General features: G+C 38.1%; 1 protein-coding gene across 1 annotated transcript; it reads left to right on the forward strand.

Moving 5' to 3' along the window:
• Positions 1–10,977: 10,977 nt before the first annotated feature.
• LOC124397012 (transcription factor Sox-9-like) lies at positions 10,978–14,999 on the forward strand. The gene is made up of 3 exons (XM_046866449.1): positions 10,978–11,632; positions 12,034–12,281; positions 12,933–14,999. The coding sequence occupies exons 1-3, from the start codon at positions 11,217–11,219 to the stop codon at positions 13,673–13,675; spliced, it is 1,407 nt and encodes a 468-aa protein (XP_046722405.1). The 5' UTR covers positions 10,978–11,216; the 3' UTR covers positions 13,676–14,999.
• The last annotated feature ends 1,617 nt before the right edge of the window (positions 15,000–16,616 follow it).

Here is a 16,616-nt window from a genome sequence, read left to right on the forward strand (position 1 = left end):
AATACATGCATATCTGATATATTATTATTTATTCCTTTTTTCCAGTTGTCTTCCACCCTGTTAAAATCCCAGAACCTGTGAATTATTTAACTTTATAGGTAACAGAATACTTGTTTTATTATGTTTAATAGTTTTACATTGATAATTACAATCACCACAAAAGTCAAGTAAAACCAAAAACTAAAACAGCTGTTAAAAAAAGTTAATGAACAAATTATGTTAAATAAATCGCAACTGTGTGAGCTGCAGGCCCACAGGAAGAAACTCAGTGGCCATTAGCACCACTGTCATCATCATCATCATCATCATCATCAGAGGCACCACCCTGAGTGCATTGGCCTGCCTCTCATTGTGACTGTAGATATTTCTTTTCCATTTCACATTAAACTGTTCCTCTCAAGGGCCTCAAGGCTCAAGGGGTCACACATTCAAATACCTTTCGGTCCTCCTGTCCTCGCTGCTCTGTTTTCAAACGAGCCCTGATAGTAAGAAATTCCTTTTCCTTCCCGTTCAGAGTGAGGCTCAAATGAAGACCCTAGAGACACTGGTTAAGGCTACTGCCAAAAACTCTCTGCATGTTGTTCTCAATGTTCTAAGAAATGTTTCCTTAGAATCAACACAGATTTATCTTAAACTAATTAAAATCACTTGCAAAAGTGATGGCCAAGCCAGGGTTTTAGTTTTGATAACAGAATTGTACATAATTCATTTCAATCACTAGGCTAGATGTCTATTAAATATATTAGCATTTTTAAATAAATAAAAGCATAATGTTAAGCAGAAATAAAGATCATCATTTTTGTTTTTTATGATTAATTAATACTAAAACCATATTATGGACCACCAGGTTCGCATGGATTTTGGTGCACTGAAGGAGGATGATCACGAAAAAACACCTGAGAAGAAATGAAGAGTAACAGTAGAGTTTTAATTACAGCTGTCCAACTGTTGCGGCCTGATCAAAGAGATCACACAACTTCCTGGATATTTAAGTGACGCATAGCACAGACCAAGACCTGAGAAAATAGGACACATACTCAAACTGTCAATAAACAGACACACACACACACACACACACACACACACACACACACACACACACACACACACACAGACTCCTCCCCAGCCAATTCTAGACACATGTCTGAGTCACTGAGCAAAGTCTGCTCCAGCAGCACAAAACCAGACAGTTTTTCATCTGGAAGCTACTTTTTTTTTTTTTTACCCCCAGTTGCCTTTGAATGTCATCATGTAATTATCTAATGTCAAAGCTGTATAGAAGAAGGACTGTGACAAGACTAAATTACATCTTTTCTTCTTTGCAGTTCAGTCTCAACTCAAAATCTGATCCGTCTACTTCACATCTTAACTTTGAGAGAAACACGGGCAGCAGGCCAAGTCAAAAGAAACAAACACACATACATAGACAGACACACAAAGACTTGTGACTTGAATTTCTGGCAAAGCAAATAAAACTTGAATAAATTTCATTCCATTCCTTCTGCACAAAAATTTGCGTGCAGCATGCACATATCGAGTCTCAGGAAATCGGGGACGACAATTTCCTCCCCACGTAACATTAGAATGCAGAAGCTTGGAGTCCCAGAGGCTCCAGAGTCGCCACTGCTGGTTTTACCCAATTACTTTCATCCTTCCCTTTGTGAGTAGAATCCAGTCACAGCCCATCATGCACCATGCCTATTAACATCAGTGGAAGAAGCAATGTTAGTTCACTTACACATCTCTGTACTGTAAGACAATTTTGACTTTTTCTCTAAGAGCAAACTCAAGAGTGATAGTAAAAATTAGAAGTTGTGTTCTTTAACAGAAAAGAAAGACAAGTGCTTTAAATTTGGGTTCACTTCATGCTCCCCATCCCGCATCCTACTGTACACATCTCTTAGACCTGCCTCTTCTTAGCAGAAACTTGACTTGTGCCTGGTGCTACAAAAATGAAAAAAATATTTTCATGGCGAATTCGAAGATGTTAGGTTTGCTTTGGACATAACTCTGAGTACATAAGCACCAAAATAAAAACAAATGAACCCACTTACTACATAGCACCAACAAATTAATGAAAAAGAACCTTATATACCTATTTACTTAACATGAATTATACCATCTAGAACTGAATGTGCAACTGGATATGTTCAATATCCTTTAAATGCCCTAAAATGGGATTTTTATCAAATGACAAATTTGGTCCTCTGTTCAAAATGTTTCCCAAATGTTTCATTGTTCATTAAATCCCATTCCCCAAATCTGCAATATCACTGAACTGAAATAATCCTGTCACCGTGGACTAATACTAAAATCCCCTGTGAATATTTAGGTTAAAGTATAGGCTCCAGTTTTGCCCCTAAATGCCCCAAGGAGTTTATTTGACCTTTGAGGATTTACTTTCTTTTTAAACTTGTGCTTAATTTAAGAACTGCTCTTTTTCTTGGGCCAGATAATCTGGAAAGTATAGATCTCAGAGATAGAGATGTGGTCCAGGACAAGCAGAGATCTGCTTCTCATATGACTACTCACTTAAGGGTTAAGGTGACACATTCAAGGTAGTCGTTAGATGTCATCACTTCTTCATTGAGTTCTCTTCTACGACCCATTACTGGGTCTGTATGAAAAAAGACGTTTTTCATTCGTTACCTGTTGCCATATATGCTGCTATGCAAGTAATAGGGGATGGGCGGAAAAGGTAGATATACTGAAACACTCTAACAAACAATCAACCAATCAAACATAACCTTATAAATTAAGACTTGTCTTGATCAAAACATGCCCCTGCCTTTGCATCTGCCTCTGATAGTTAAACAAATGACCTGCATGCTCAGTGAAATTCCAACCTGCTAAAAATGAAGTTAATGAATCGGTAACCTGAAGGTAAATAAGACAGTTGGTGTTATGTGGGAATATTTTAGGGAAGTACATGATAGAATACAAACAGGGCTTCTGTTTTTTCAACAGGAAAAACTAGTGTGAGTTATATTTTCTTATTTTTACATAGGCATTTTCTGTAGCCTTTATTTATTTGTTTCCTTGAATAAAAAACGCAATTCTAAAATCATATGCTATACCCTGAAGTTCAATTAAACTAAAGTGTTTTAAATGCCTTTTATTTGTGCTTACAGTTTCCTCATTGTTACGTCACCTTACATGGACAGGGAAACACCTTTGGTAAAATTTGTGACAGGATGATGACAGCTTTGAAAACTAAATAATACTGAATTGAATTCAGAACTACACTTCAATATATTATTGATCTGATTCATTATGAGATATTTAGTTAATAACAGTTACATTAACAGTGTATGTAAATGCCGTGAGTAGCATTTCTGCCCCTAGCTCAAGGCCAGTTTGAATCTGAGCTCAGAGCTTATTGAGCTTGTGTGGTATTTTACATGTCCTGCTTGTGTCTGTGTTGGTTATCTCTGGGTTCTCTGGTTTCCTCCCACATCCCCAGTAAGTAAACTGGTGAATCTAATCTGACACTAGGTGGACTTGTCCTTCATTTGCCTGAAGCCAGCAAAAGAGCAAACTATTGAAATAATACACCATATTGCATGTTCTCATATGAATTGCTTTTGCCTATGCTTAGCCCCCTATGACATCTTGTTCCAAACTGGCATAACTGTGCATTGGATGTCTTGGTTTTCTGGAACATATGAGATAATATCTCAAAGCATGCTGAATTGATAATTGCTCTAAAGAGTAAAACAAACAAACTTTCCAATATATAAAAAAAGATGAGACATTACCAAGAACAGAAAACAGAATCACTAGCAGCTGTGGCCCACCATCATTCCAGAGAAAACAAATCCAGTAAACCGAAGGTCAAAACATTCTAAGTGGTTAAAGTTAATACATTTGCATTATAATGCAGTAGGACTAGTGTCCAGACAGACACAGAGGGCTACAAGATTTGCACCATACCGAGGTCATAAAAGCCTCCAGCTGCCATAGCTTTGGATAGTAATGGTATCTTCCTTTCCATGCATTCAAAAACTGTCCAATAAACACTTACATGAAAGGATGAGATCCTATCAGCTATCAACCTAACAGCTGTCCACACACCTACTGTACATGCAGATAATTAAAGTGGCAAGGGTGTATTTTAGAAACTGTAGAGAAACTGTACATTTTTGTTCACAGTATTGAAGACAAAGTTTATTTCATAGGATTTTTAAACATAGACATGGCTAATGTAATCACAGATTACAAATGTATAAGCAAGCCCGGCAATTACATTGTCTAAGAAACTGTAGTCAAAATCAGCAGAAGCAGTATTGGGTGATGTGTGTAGTGTGTAACCTTGTTGGCAGACAATGGGATTCTGAAACAAGCATGGTAAACAAGCAGGAAAAACTTTGTTAACAGCAAATAAGATGTAGCTGTAAAAGATTAGACTTTATTTTTTATATATATCTGGGTATATTTTCTTGACAGTAAGGGTGGGCTCAGCCCTGCTAACCCATTTATACCAGCTGTCCTTGGCCATGACTTTATGCAATATCTAAACAAACTGAATGTCAGTGAAGGTTTGTTTTTTTCTCTGCCTGGATGGAATAACTATGATATCACAAGGCAAATGAACCTTATTATATGCAGAGCAACTAACCCTAGTCTTGGCCACACAGACTAGTCATCTTTCCATCTCTGGATATAGAATGAAAGATTAATAAACAATGTCTACTATCTTCTGTTAGATAAATAGTTAGGAAATAATCAATAGGCTGAATACATCCTCAGAACATTCATATTTAGAATGAACTAAAACATATCTGTTTCAAATTATTCCAGTATTATTCCACTCCTAAAGCTTTGCTGCAAGGATTGGCAAGTCCATGCTACTTAGTGCAGAGATTTTTTTTTAAAACCACAGTCAGTGAAATTCTGCCAGGGAGTAGCAGGGAAGTGTGAGAAGGTGGAAAGCAGCTGTATGAGCCTGGCCTTTCCAAGGTGTTGGGGGCATGATAAGTCTTGTTTAAATGTCACCTTCTCCAAAATGCAATGTGTCAACAAACGCCCGTGCCCTGTAGCTCTGATCTGGCCAGGCAAAAGTCCAGGATAGTCATCAATCAGGCTCGAGGTCTTTCAAAATTTTGGACTGAACTGCAGAAAAGATCCATGGTAGCAAGGTGAGACCGAAACCCACAGGCTGATCTCTGACCTGTGTGACATCTATGGGAAAGGGCTGTTAGTACAGAATGCTGTGTACCTTTCAGAGAAAGTGGCAGACTGGTGTAAAGTCATTTTTCAAATCCAAAACTGCCTTTTCTGCTCTGTATACTTTTTAACATATGCTCTTGCTATTTCTTTTTCATTGGCATTTTACTTAATTGTTTATTTGAAATTACTAGCACCATATGAGAAAAGAGACAATTAATTCCAAATCCAAATTTCAATAAATTCAATTGCACTTTCTGCTCTGTAAACCATTTTTTAACATATGCTCTTGCTATTTCTTCTCCATTTTAATGAGGAATTCTAGTTCTTGATTGTGTATTTGAAATTACTAACTAGCACCGTTTGAGAAAAGACACAATAAAATCACAGATAATATATAAAACACGTAATCAGTGATATTTTGAGTTGAATCATGGGTAATAAATCTATAATTTTAGTTTTTTCAAAACTATTAGCATTTTAGTTTGGAAATGACTGGCACCTTACATGCAGTGCAGGAGAATATACATTTCTGAGCTGCCAGAATGGCTTCGGTGCTCCTTGGCAGAGATTTCACAATTGACTGAAACTGTACTGAAGGAATTAACACTATTCTTCTTCTTCAAAAATGTTTAATTTTATAGTATGGGATACATGTTAGTCCTAAATCTCCCTTAGCAGTTATGATCTGGAGACTATGAAGGCTATAGCATATGATTTACACTATTTGCATACTCAACAAACCATTCACTGAAACCTGATTGGACAGAGTCACCCAGGAAGAGACCATTCTTGGATAGAAATGATTTATCATAATATAAAAGTGAACAATCAGACTAATTTTGGTATTGATTTGCAGTGATACTTTTTCTACATAAATAAAATCAAAACCACTTGAGTAAAATGACCTCCAAATTATGCTGACTGTGTCTGTGTCTCATTCAAAAAATACGATCCAATATAATCATACAAACTAGGTATGTTACTGTTAATGTGCTCTTTAGAGTTCTTGTGGTATCACAATGAAATGGAAATGGCATGCATTAGTTTAGATCAACAGTATTTGTTCTTTGTACTCACATTGTTTGGCTACGTCATTTATAGCTACAGACAAACAGGATAGGTGAAAAAGATCTGAAGCTACTGATTGCAGACTACAATGAATAGTACTTGACAAGCACAAATATTTACAAGCGCAGTCCTGTATTCTTTTTAGAGATATTTATCTGAAGTTGTGTTACTGTTGTGTGTTCAATCCCTATACCAAAACCTAAGCTTACCCTTGGTGCCCAGACGGTTTTCTTACTCTTTAAGTATTATTAGAATGTATCTAAAAATTTATATAAAACATAAAAAGCTGACTTCTTTAGAAGCATGAAGTGTTAGCAACTAGAGCAGACAGAAGACATGATTTAGCAGTTGACTCCCACTGTTTGGGTCCTGTTTTTGACGCTGGGGCTCGAGGTGGAGCTGAGAAGTTTCCCAAGGCCTGGCGAGTGCAAACGCTTGCCGTGTAGACCAGGGCTGACCAGGGGGACCCGTAATGTGTGTTTTTACGTATGTGTGGTTGAGCCAGTGTCGTCATGCGGCCCACCCACACAGCTTGTAGCCCATTGTCAGTTTCCGCTGCTGCTCAAATTAAGTCTTGAATGTTTTTTAGTTTATATATTAGTTTTAGTATGCTAATATGCCAACTGAAGGTTTCAGTGTGTTACATAATACATAAATGATTTTTTTTCCCGCAAATATGAAGTAATTGTCCATACACTGTATGGACAAGGGTACTGGGACACCAGACTTTGCCAGCCATATTTTGTTCTTCCCCAAACTCTTTAACACAAAGTTGAACAAAATCCAGCTCTATGAAGATACAGTTTACATGGGTTGGTGTGGAAGGTCTTGAGTAGTCTGCTTCAGAGCTCTGACCTCAATCCTTATGAACAACTTTGGGGTGAATTGAAACACTGACTGCACCCCAGACCCCCTCACCCTACATCAGTACCTGACTAATGTCCTTGTGGCTGAATGAGCACAAATCTCCACAAGCCCACTCCAAAATATGTAGTAAAACATATTCCCTGAAAAGTGAAGAATATTATAATAAGCAATGTTGACTAAATATTCCTGTGATTTTACTGCAGTGTTACAAACTTTAAACATGTTTCTATGACCACAAAGTTATAATCAAACCAACAACCACTAAAATATCCATTAAATGATACATGTATGGTGGTGAGTCAAATAAAAACCCTTTATTTTTTTTAGTGATTATTGCGAATATGTCAAAAAAAACATATAATTTGTCTGCATCTTGTTGAAATGTTCCAGTGCTAAATGAGGCCCTGGAGTTTGTTAGAAAAACAAACTGATTCAGTTTGAATTTATGTTGCACATTTAAGTTTTTCTTTTGACTCACCATCATAAAAAATATTTTCCACAGGCTGATGACTTTGCTCCTAGAAAATCTCTCAGATCCTACAATTCGAAATTAAATTCAAAAGTTCTCAAAATGATATCAAAAGAACAATGTAAAAAACAAATGAACACAGCTACGTGTTAGCTTTGTGAGTGAGTGAGTGAGTGAGTGAGTAAAGGAGTGAGTGAGTGAGTGAGTGAGTAAAGGAGTGAGTGAGTGAGTGAGTAAAGGAGTGAGTGAGTGAGTGAGTAAAGGAGTGAGTGAGTGAGTGAGTGAGTGAGTGAGTGAGTGAGTAAAGGAGTGAGTGAGTGAGTGAGTGAGTGAGTGAGTGAGTGAGTGAGTGAGTGAGTGAGTGAGTAAAGGAGTGAGTGAGTAAAGGAGTGAGTGAGTGAGTAAAGGAGTGAGTGAGTAAAGAAGAGAGTGAGTGAGTGAGTAAATGAGTGAGTGTCCCTCTTTTTGAGAAAAGCCCCAGGCTTTAATGGTCATCTGTAGCAAAGCAGTGGGGGTGTGATGGTCCATGCTCTCCTAGAATGGCTGAACATAGTAATTACTGGTTTTACTCACTCATTCATTCACTCAGAAACTCCTTTACTCACTTACTTATTCACTCACTCATTCATTCACTCACTTACTCAGGCATTCTGTAACTCATTCATTCACCAACACACTCTATTCCTCACTTTGATTAATCTCTAATCATTTATTCAATCACTCACACTAACACTTTCTGTACTTGCTTTCATTCACTCACTCATGTTTACTCACATCCATAAACAATTCATTTACTCCATCCCTCACTCCCTCACGTTCACACTTACTTCCTCATTTACTCAATCTCACACTCACTCACTCACTCCTTTCCCACTCACTCATTCACTCTCCAACTCTCATACTCACTTACACTCACTCATTCACACACTCATTCACACACTCACACTCACTCTCACACTCACTCACTCACTCACTCACCACTCACTCACTCACTCACTCACTCACTCCCTTTCCCACTCACTCATTCACTCTCCAACTCTCATACTCACTTACACTCACTCATTCACACACTCACACACTCACTCACTCACCACCACTCACTCACTCACTCACTTATTCACTCACTCACCACTCACTCACTCACTTATTCACTCACCACCACTCACTCACTCCTTATTCACTCACCACTTACTCACTCACTCACTCACTCACTCACTTACTCTCCCACCTCATACTCACTTACACACTTATTCACTCACTCACTCCACTCACTCACTCACTCACTCACTCACTCAATTACTCATTCTCACACTCACACGCATTTAATTACTCACTCACTCACTTAATTACTCACTCTCACACTCACTCACTCACTCACTTAATTACTCACTCTCACACTCACTCACTCATACTCACTCACTCACTCATTTATTCACTCACTCACTCACTCTCACACTCACTCACTCACTCACTTAATTACTCACTCTCACACTCACTCACCACTTACTCACTCACTCACTCACTCACTCACCTCACACTCACTCACTCACTCACTTAATTACTCACTCTCACACTCACTCACTCACATACTCACTCACCACTCACTCATTTATTCACTCACTCACTCACTTACTCTCACACTCACTCATTCTCTCTCATACTCACTTACTCACTTACCCTCACTCATTCACTCACTCTTCCATTTACTAACTCACTCTCACATTTACTCACTCAATTACTCACTCACTCACTCACTCACTCACTCACTCACTCACTCACTCAATCACTCTCTCTCACACACACACACACACACACACACACACTAATTACCCCACTCAAAATACAGTAAATATATTCTTCCGGTTAAATAAGGAGACTGTGTTAATTAAACACACACATTTATTACAGTATAACCCTAACCCTAACCGTTACATTTACCCTAACCATAGATTTTCTGACTTATTCTCTGATAAAAATAGGAAATAAAGATAAATAAACCTTTGGCATTTCTGCCAGCATTACCCATGATCCTCTGCATCAGTTGCTATAGAAACGGAGTCAGACAGAATCAGTCGTTCTGAGTGACAAGAAAATAGATGGAAATTCGTGTCCATTAACACGAATCAATGAATTAAACTTCGTGACTATATCACGAAATGCCGTGAGACTGTTTTAGAAGAGATGATTTTTATTTCTCTGTCTTTGTTTCAAACTAGGGTCTCAGGATAGACACTAAAAGACAATAATAAATAGACATTATTGCAATATTACTGCAAAATATTACGCACTTAAATATTATATATTAAATATTATAATAAATCTATAGTGAGTGGATCTGTAACAAAACAAATGAAACAGTTACTACAGTTGGCAGTTCTTTAGAAATTTCTCCTTTGCTGGTCTGTGTGTGTGATCTTTTTTTATTGTGAGATAAGGTAACTAAATCTACGGTCTGTATAAATGAATTATAATGATAAAAACAGTAGACCAATTTAGTAAATTCGCTTTTATTTACACACAGTCGACTGATGCCAAACTGAGAGTGGTGTTTAACAGTGTTTGGGAGATGTGGAAGCTCCAGACTGAGGTTCAGGAAGGGTTAAGGTCTTGTCCAGAGGAGCATGTCTCCCCCTATTGGTGATTAAAAAAAGTGCTTCCCAAAATTAAGCAACATGAAAATGTATGCACGTTATCCTGAGGAGGCAGTTTATTAGGAACACATACACTTATCTGTTTTGTTTTAGGGGTCCACTAACTGAACTTTATGTATGATGTTGATCTCATTAAAAAAAAAAAAAAAAAAAAAAAAAAAACAGGCATTTAGGTACACTATATATTCCTACTGGTGTGTAGCCTTGAGTTAGATCTTGATGTGTAAAGCGATATAAATCATAAATCATGCACACTTGCCAAAAAGTTAAACAACTAGTATTTATTAGCAATTATTCCTTTTAATGAGAATAACAGGTTATATCAATGATGTACAGATTATGCGTATGGAAGAAACACACAAGTTTAGTGCAAATGCGTTTGGTTTACTCCTCACAACACCTGTTGAAGACCAAAGTGAACTTTTATTTAAGTTTACAGTTATGGATTTACACACATTCATAATATAAACGAAAGGGCGCATAGTATTTGGAATGATTATATATTACTTTGGAAGCAATGCTTTTGCAAAACTGTTCCATGATATACTTTTAAGATTACGTGTTGCTGTTTCAATCCGTGCTCTCTCTCTCTCTCTCTCTCTCTCTCACACACACACACACACACACACACACGTACACACACACGCACACGTACACTGAGTGGTGAAGGGGGGGGGTCATGTTTAAGTCTCCGCCTTTCCATCTCTCCTCTCTATAAAACCTGCGTAGCATGAGTTAGTGTGTTCATTGCATCTCCACCTCTCGGAAATCTGAGTTCAGAGCACAGGAGCGGGATTCCTCACTAATCACCGGTCCAAGACTTCAGCAAGTTTAAGAAGCGCTCGGAATCTGATCTAATGGACTTGTAAAAAAAAAAAAAAACTGACAGCAAGTTTAACCAACGACTATTTTTTCTTTTGCACGCTCTGTGCAGGATTTTGCAATCCGAAAAAAAAAGAAATTCTTGCTCTATATCCATTTTTTCCTCTCGTATGAATCTACTCGAGTCGTACGTGAAGATGACCGACGAGCAGGACAAATGTCTCTCCGACGCGCCGAGTCCGAGCATGTCGGAAGACAGTGTGGCCTCTCCATGCCCATCCGGATCGGGTTCCGACACCGAGAACACGCGGCCGCTGTCCGAGAATCGGCTCAAGAAGGACGAGGAGGAGGAGGGCAAGTTTCCCGTGTGCATCCGCGACGCAGTGTCCCAAGTGCTCAAGGGCTACGACTGGACGCTCGTGCCCATGCCAGTGCGCGTGAACGGCTCAGGCAAGAGCAAGCCGCACGTGAAGCGGCCCATGAACGCGTTTATGGTGTGGGCGCAGGCGGCGCGCAGAAAACTGGCCGATCAGTACCCCCATCTCCATAACGCCGAGCTCAGCAAAACTCTGGGCAAACTCTGGCGGTGAGCTTCATCATCATCATTATTATTATTATTATTATTATTATTATTATTATTAGCTTCTTGTTGCATGTGAACAAATTTAGGTACTTTAAAAATACTTTCTAAATAATACAATGGTCTTTGATATCCATCATGTGCATTCTTATTAATTAATTTTGCATGTTTTTAAATATGGCATATTAAACGATGTATCAGAAATTATTATTATTATTACCAAATCAATATTTTTGTTATTATTTTATTAATATTTTTAATATTTTATTAATAATAATATTTTCTGATACCCACAGCTTTAAATAATAATACGAAAAAAAAGAGAACGAAAACAAGAAGATAAATGTCTAAAGACTACTTTTTTACCTCGCCTTCTTATCCAATTATTTGCTTCCTTATTTTTGCAGGCTGTTGAATGAAGGGGAGAAGAGGCCGTTTGTGGAGGAGGCAGAGCGACTGCGCGTGCAGCATAAGAAAGATCATCCGGATTACAAATACCAGCCCCGGCGGAGGAAGAGTGTGAAGAGCGGCCAGGGCGAAACTGAGGACTCCGAACACACACACATTTCCCCCAATGCCATCTTTAAAGCCCTACAGAGAGCGGACTCCCCCGCTTCCAGTATGGGCGAGGTTCACTCCCCTGGAGACCACTCAGGTAAGAAATAAACAGAAACAACTGCTCCACAATGCCATGCTTTCTTTTTTACGCACAAAATTATTTCAGTTATTCTAGAAATGTTTATGTACCTGTGAATGTATAGCTCATACATGAAGCATAATTCATTTATTATAGGGCTTTAATGTTGCATCATGTTGACCATTTCATTCAAGGACACCCTGATGCTAAGACCTAAAACACTTTAGAGTAGAATATGAATTTTATAGGTATTTTATCCGAAAACATACGTATAATCTATTGCTTGATAAACAGCATATTCAAAAGAATTGACTGAACTTGATATCAGCTAAAGTTGGCCTGTTTCACTGTAATGTTTATGAACCGGGATCAGAACCAAATGATGCTTGTTTATATTGTGATGATGACCATTTTAAAACATTGGGCAACTGTAAATAAAATAAAGCTGTTAAAGATTATAGAAGGGTGATGCAAACTTTCAAATCTTTTCTATTCGGCTGCTCAAACATCTCCAATGAAAATGTTAGATGTATGATTGTAACGAATGGCGACCAAGATTCTTTTTCTTCTTAATCATTTTAATTTTGGTGGTTATTGTTTTTTGCACTTTAGGAGCATGCATGAAAATGGGTAGATGGTTAACCTACTATTTTTTCTTGCTCAAATCAGGTCAGTCTCAGGGCCCGCCAACTCCTCCCACGACTCCCAAAACAGACATTCCGAGTGTGAAACCAGACCTGAAGCGAGAGGGCCGTCCACTTCCCGAGGGCACGGGCCGCCAGGCCAACATTGACTTTGGCGATGTGGACATTGGTGTGCTCAGCAGTGACGTCATCAACATGGAAGCATTTGATGTGAACGAGTTTGACCAGTACTTGCCGACACATGGGGCCCCGGCCTACTCCTCCGGGTATGGTATCGGTCAGACGGCAGGCACCAGCGGGCATGGCTGGATGAGCAAACAGCAGCCTCAGCAGCAGCAGCCTCAGCAGCAGCAGCCTCAGCAGCACTCTCTGACCACACTTGGCACAGCTGGTGAGCAGGGCCAGGCACAGCAGCGCCCAGCACACATCAAGACAGAGCAACTCAGCCCAAGCCACTACAGTGAGCAAAGCCAGGGTTCACCCCAGCACTTGTCATATGGCTCCTTTAACCTACAGCATTACACCGCCACCACCTCCACGTACCCATCCATTGCTCGCACTCAGTATGATTACATCGATCACCAGGGAGGTGCTGCCTCTTACTACAACCAGGGTTCAGGCCTCTACTCCACATTTGGCTACATGAGTCCTGCCCAAAGGCCAATGTACACTCCTGTCGCTGATGCTAGTGGTGTTCCAAATGTGCCTCAGACCCACAGTCCCCAGTGGGAGCAGCAGCCAGTCTATACCCAGCTCTCCCGACCCTAAACAAGAATGAGTGTAAGAGGGGCACAGACTAAACAATTAGCACCACCCTATCCATAAGACATTGCTCAAACACAGTGGCCTCAAAGGACCTGCTGTCCACTCCCTGCACCAGCAAACAGAAAACAAACAAAACAAACAGGACTAATGTTTTTTTTTATTAATGAAAATATCAAACGGCTCCCGACAGTGCCTTTTTAAAAAGCTCTGAGTTGCGACTATATTTTTCTAGTTCCGATGAAAAAGAAACTCGCTTGAAAAAAGAGGAATCCTCTGTGAGGACATATTCATTATAAATATTTGTTAGTATGTACTGTGTATGTATTATCTCTTTTTGTCCTTTTCAGGTTGGTCTGGGGGTTTTGTACATTTACAAAGGATGCGAGACTTCTCTCTAGTGTATTTTTTGTAAAGTCGACAATTCCCTCGTCATTCCTCTGTAAACGCTTTATTGTGATTCCCTTTGGTCTTTTAGATTTGGGTAAAGCTGACATGAAATTGTTAGAAAAATCTTTGTTTCCAGTCTGTGTTTTTCAGCCATTACGTTTTAAGTGCCACACCGAGTGCCATTTAGTTGCACACGAGGCCTTTGTTTTAGCCGAGATACACATATGCCTGTGTGCCATCAGTGCCTGGTTAAGCAGTGTAGAGATCCACAGTGCCTCAATAGCCATCGCTCGTCTCGCTCTTCATGTCTGAGGAGGACCAGGAAGTGCCCTTTGACCTGAGACTTCCTAAGTCTCTATTGATTGTTTGCGTATTCATCTGCCACCCCCATCTTGTCTTGACCTCTTTAATTTATTAATTAGTAATAACTTTATTATAAAAAGTAATAATTATTTGCATTTAATTTTTTTTTATTTTATTTTTTTGCTTCACCTTTGTCTCACTAATTTGAGATGAAATCCCCTTACCCCATGGGATCAAATTTTAGTTGCAGTGCAAAATTTAAACCATTTTGTTTTTATTTATCATTTGTAAATGTTTCCATTTAAATGTTCTTAATTCGTTTTGTACAGATATCTTATAATTGTGATAAAACTTGATCAAAACAGAAACAACTGGAATAATTTTTTACAATTAATTTTAACAAATATGGATTACTGTAGGCCCAGGCCACATTATAAAGACATTTTTTATTTTAAGGAAATTACCAGCATACGTTTTTGTTAAAGTTTTATTCCTTATTCATGTTTTGTTGCATATTTTAGACTTCATGACATTCTTTAATGCAATGATTTTTTTGGGGAAAATGCCCTTTTCTTAAGAAAAGCTTATCTTTTGTATCATACCATTTGCAATAAAAAGAAAACATATAGAAAATAAAGCCTAAATGTTGATGGTTTTATTCAGCTTTCGGGAAAAAAACACAAACAAAGGAGATTAATTCATTTAAATAATTAAAGTAGTTATTATTATAGACTTATTTATTCTTTCATTTTTACAGATAGTTTGGCTTTCTGAATTTTAGACCTCAGTATTTTTTGTATCTCAATGCTTTTTTTATTAAAAAAAAAAAAAAGCATAGCATACAAAACATTACAACAGTATAGAAAACATAACAACTGCTCTCCACACTCCCAACTCGTCCATCTCACCACACATCAGGAATTAGAATACATACAAATAAAGTGTAAATCAATAAATAGAACAATGAGCAACAACAAAAAATCGAAATATACAGTTTTTGCACATATATTTCAAATTCACAAATAATTGTCAGTAGGCCATCAAAAACTAAACATCGCACCATCCAGCCAAAATAAAATAGTCAACTCCATCAGCTGACCCTTTATTTAAATACTCTTTAAAAATAGCATAATCTCAAAACAGAAACCTTCCAACATCCATAAAAATTGCAGATGCTTTAAATGAGCATTTGCTGTAAGATTAGAATCTTAGACCATAAACTAACACTCCTCTACTGAGTGCTATTTTTGTAATGAATAAGGCCTAGTCTTCCTTGACACCAATACCCCGCTGCTTAAAGAAATAAACGGACTGCAGGATGCTGTTTATTCATTGCGAAGTCTCGCATAATGGAATCACCAAAAACCTAAATAAATCAGACTGAAAAACTGAACAAACACAAAGTTTGATTTGGATAAGGATCGAAATTTTAATGGAACTGACTTTTTTTCTAACATCAGAGATAGTCATGTAAAAATAAAGGAGAAAGCATTAGTCAGCAAGAGACAGTGTCCTTAAATATCTTCTTCTTTGGCCAGACACAACTGCACCCAGGTTATAATGGCGATAGAATTCAAAGAAACCATTAACAATTGGAAATGAACAATTAAATAACTGTCTTTGTTTAGTACCAAATTTACACTACGTAGTACAACATGGCTTATACTATATATATATATATATATATATATATATATATATATACTTCAAACCTTCAGCTCAAAATATAAAAGAGAGTAGCTATTAGGGAGATGGCAGTTAATGCATTGTGGGACACGTCTGATAAAGCCATCAGCACATATTTTGGAGTAGAAGGAGTAGGCTCCTGTGTTACTCAGAACTCTGGCTGCTCTCACAACATTCACCAAAAAGCCTCCTACAGTGCACTTGACTATGCAAGCACACAGCGCCTACATCCGTCATCATAGATGTAATTACCTTACATGAATCATGACACCATGCAGCCCACCAGGAAATTACATCAAAACGAGCAAGACATAACAACATCTGACCTCAACCAGAGAGGTTAAAGGTAAAGCCGTTAAGTTATGATTTATGATATGGTTGATAAATGTGCTGGTCATGAAGAGTAAAATGTCTAGAGATATCAAGTATAAGGAACTGCTTAGTAAATTATATTGAGTAACTTTTAGAAGTATCCTAACACATCTACTGTGAATATGTGCACTCATAGTTGCCAGAGACACCCCCAATAAAAAAAAAACAAACAAAAACAAAAAAGAAAAACAGTGGG

The sequence above is a fragment of the Silurus meridionalis genome, chromosome 14, assembly GCF_014805685.1.
Source record: "Silurus meridionalis isolate SWU-2019-XX chromosome 14, ASM1480568v1, whole genome shotgun sequence".
Lineage (NCBI taxonomy): Eukaryota > Metazoa > Chordata > Actinopteri > Siluriformes > Siluridae > Silurus > Silurus meridionalis.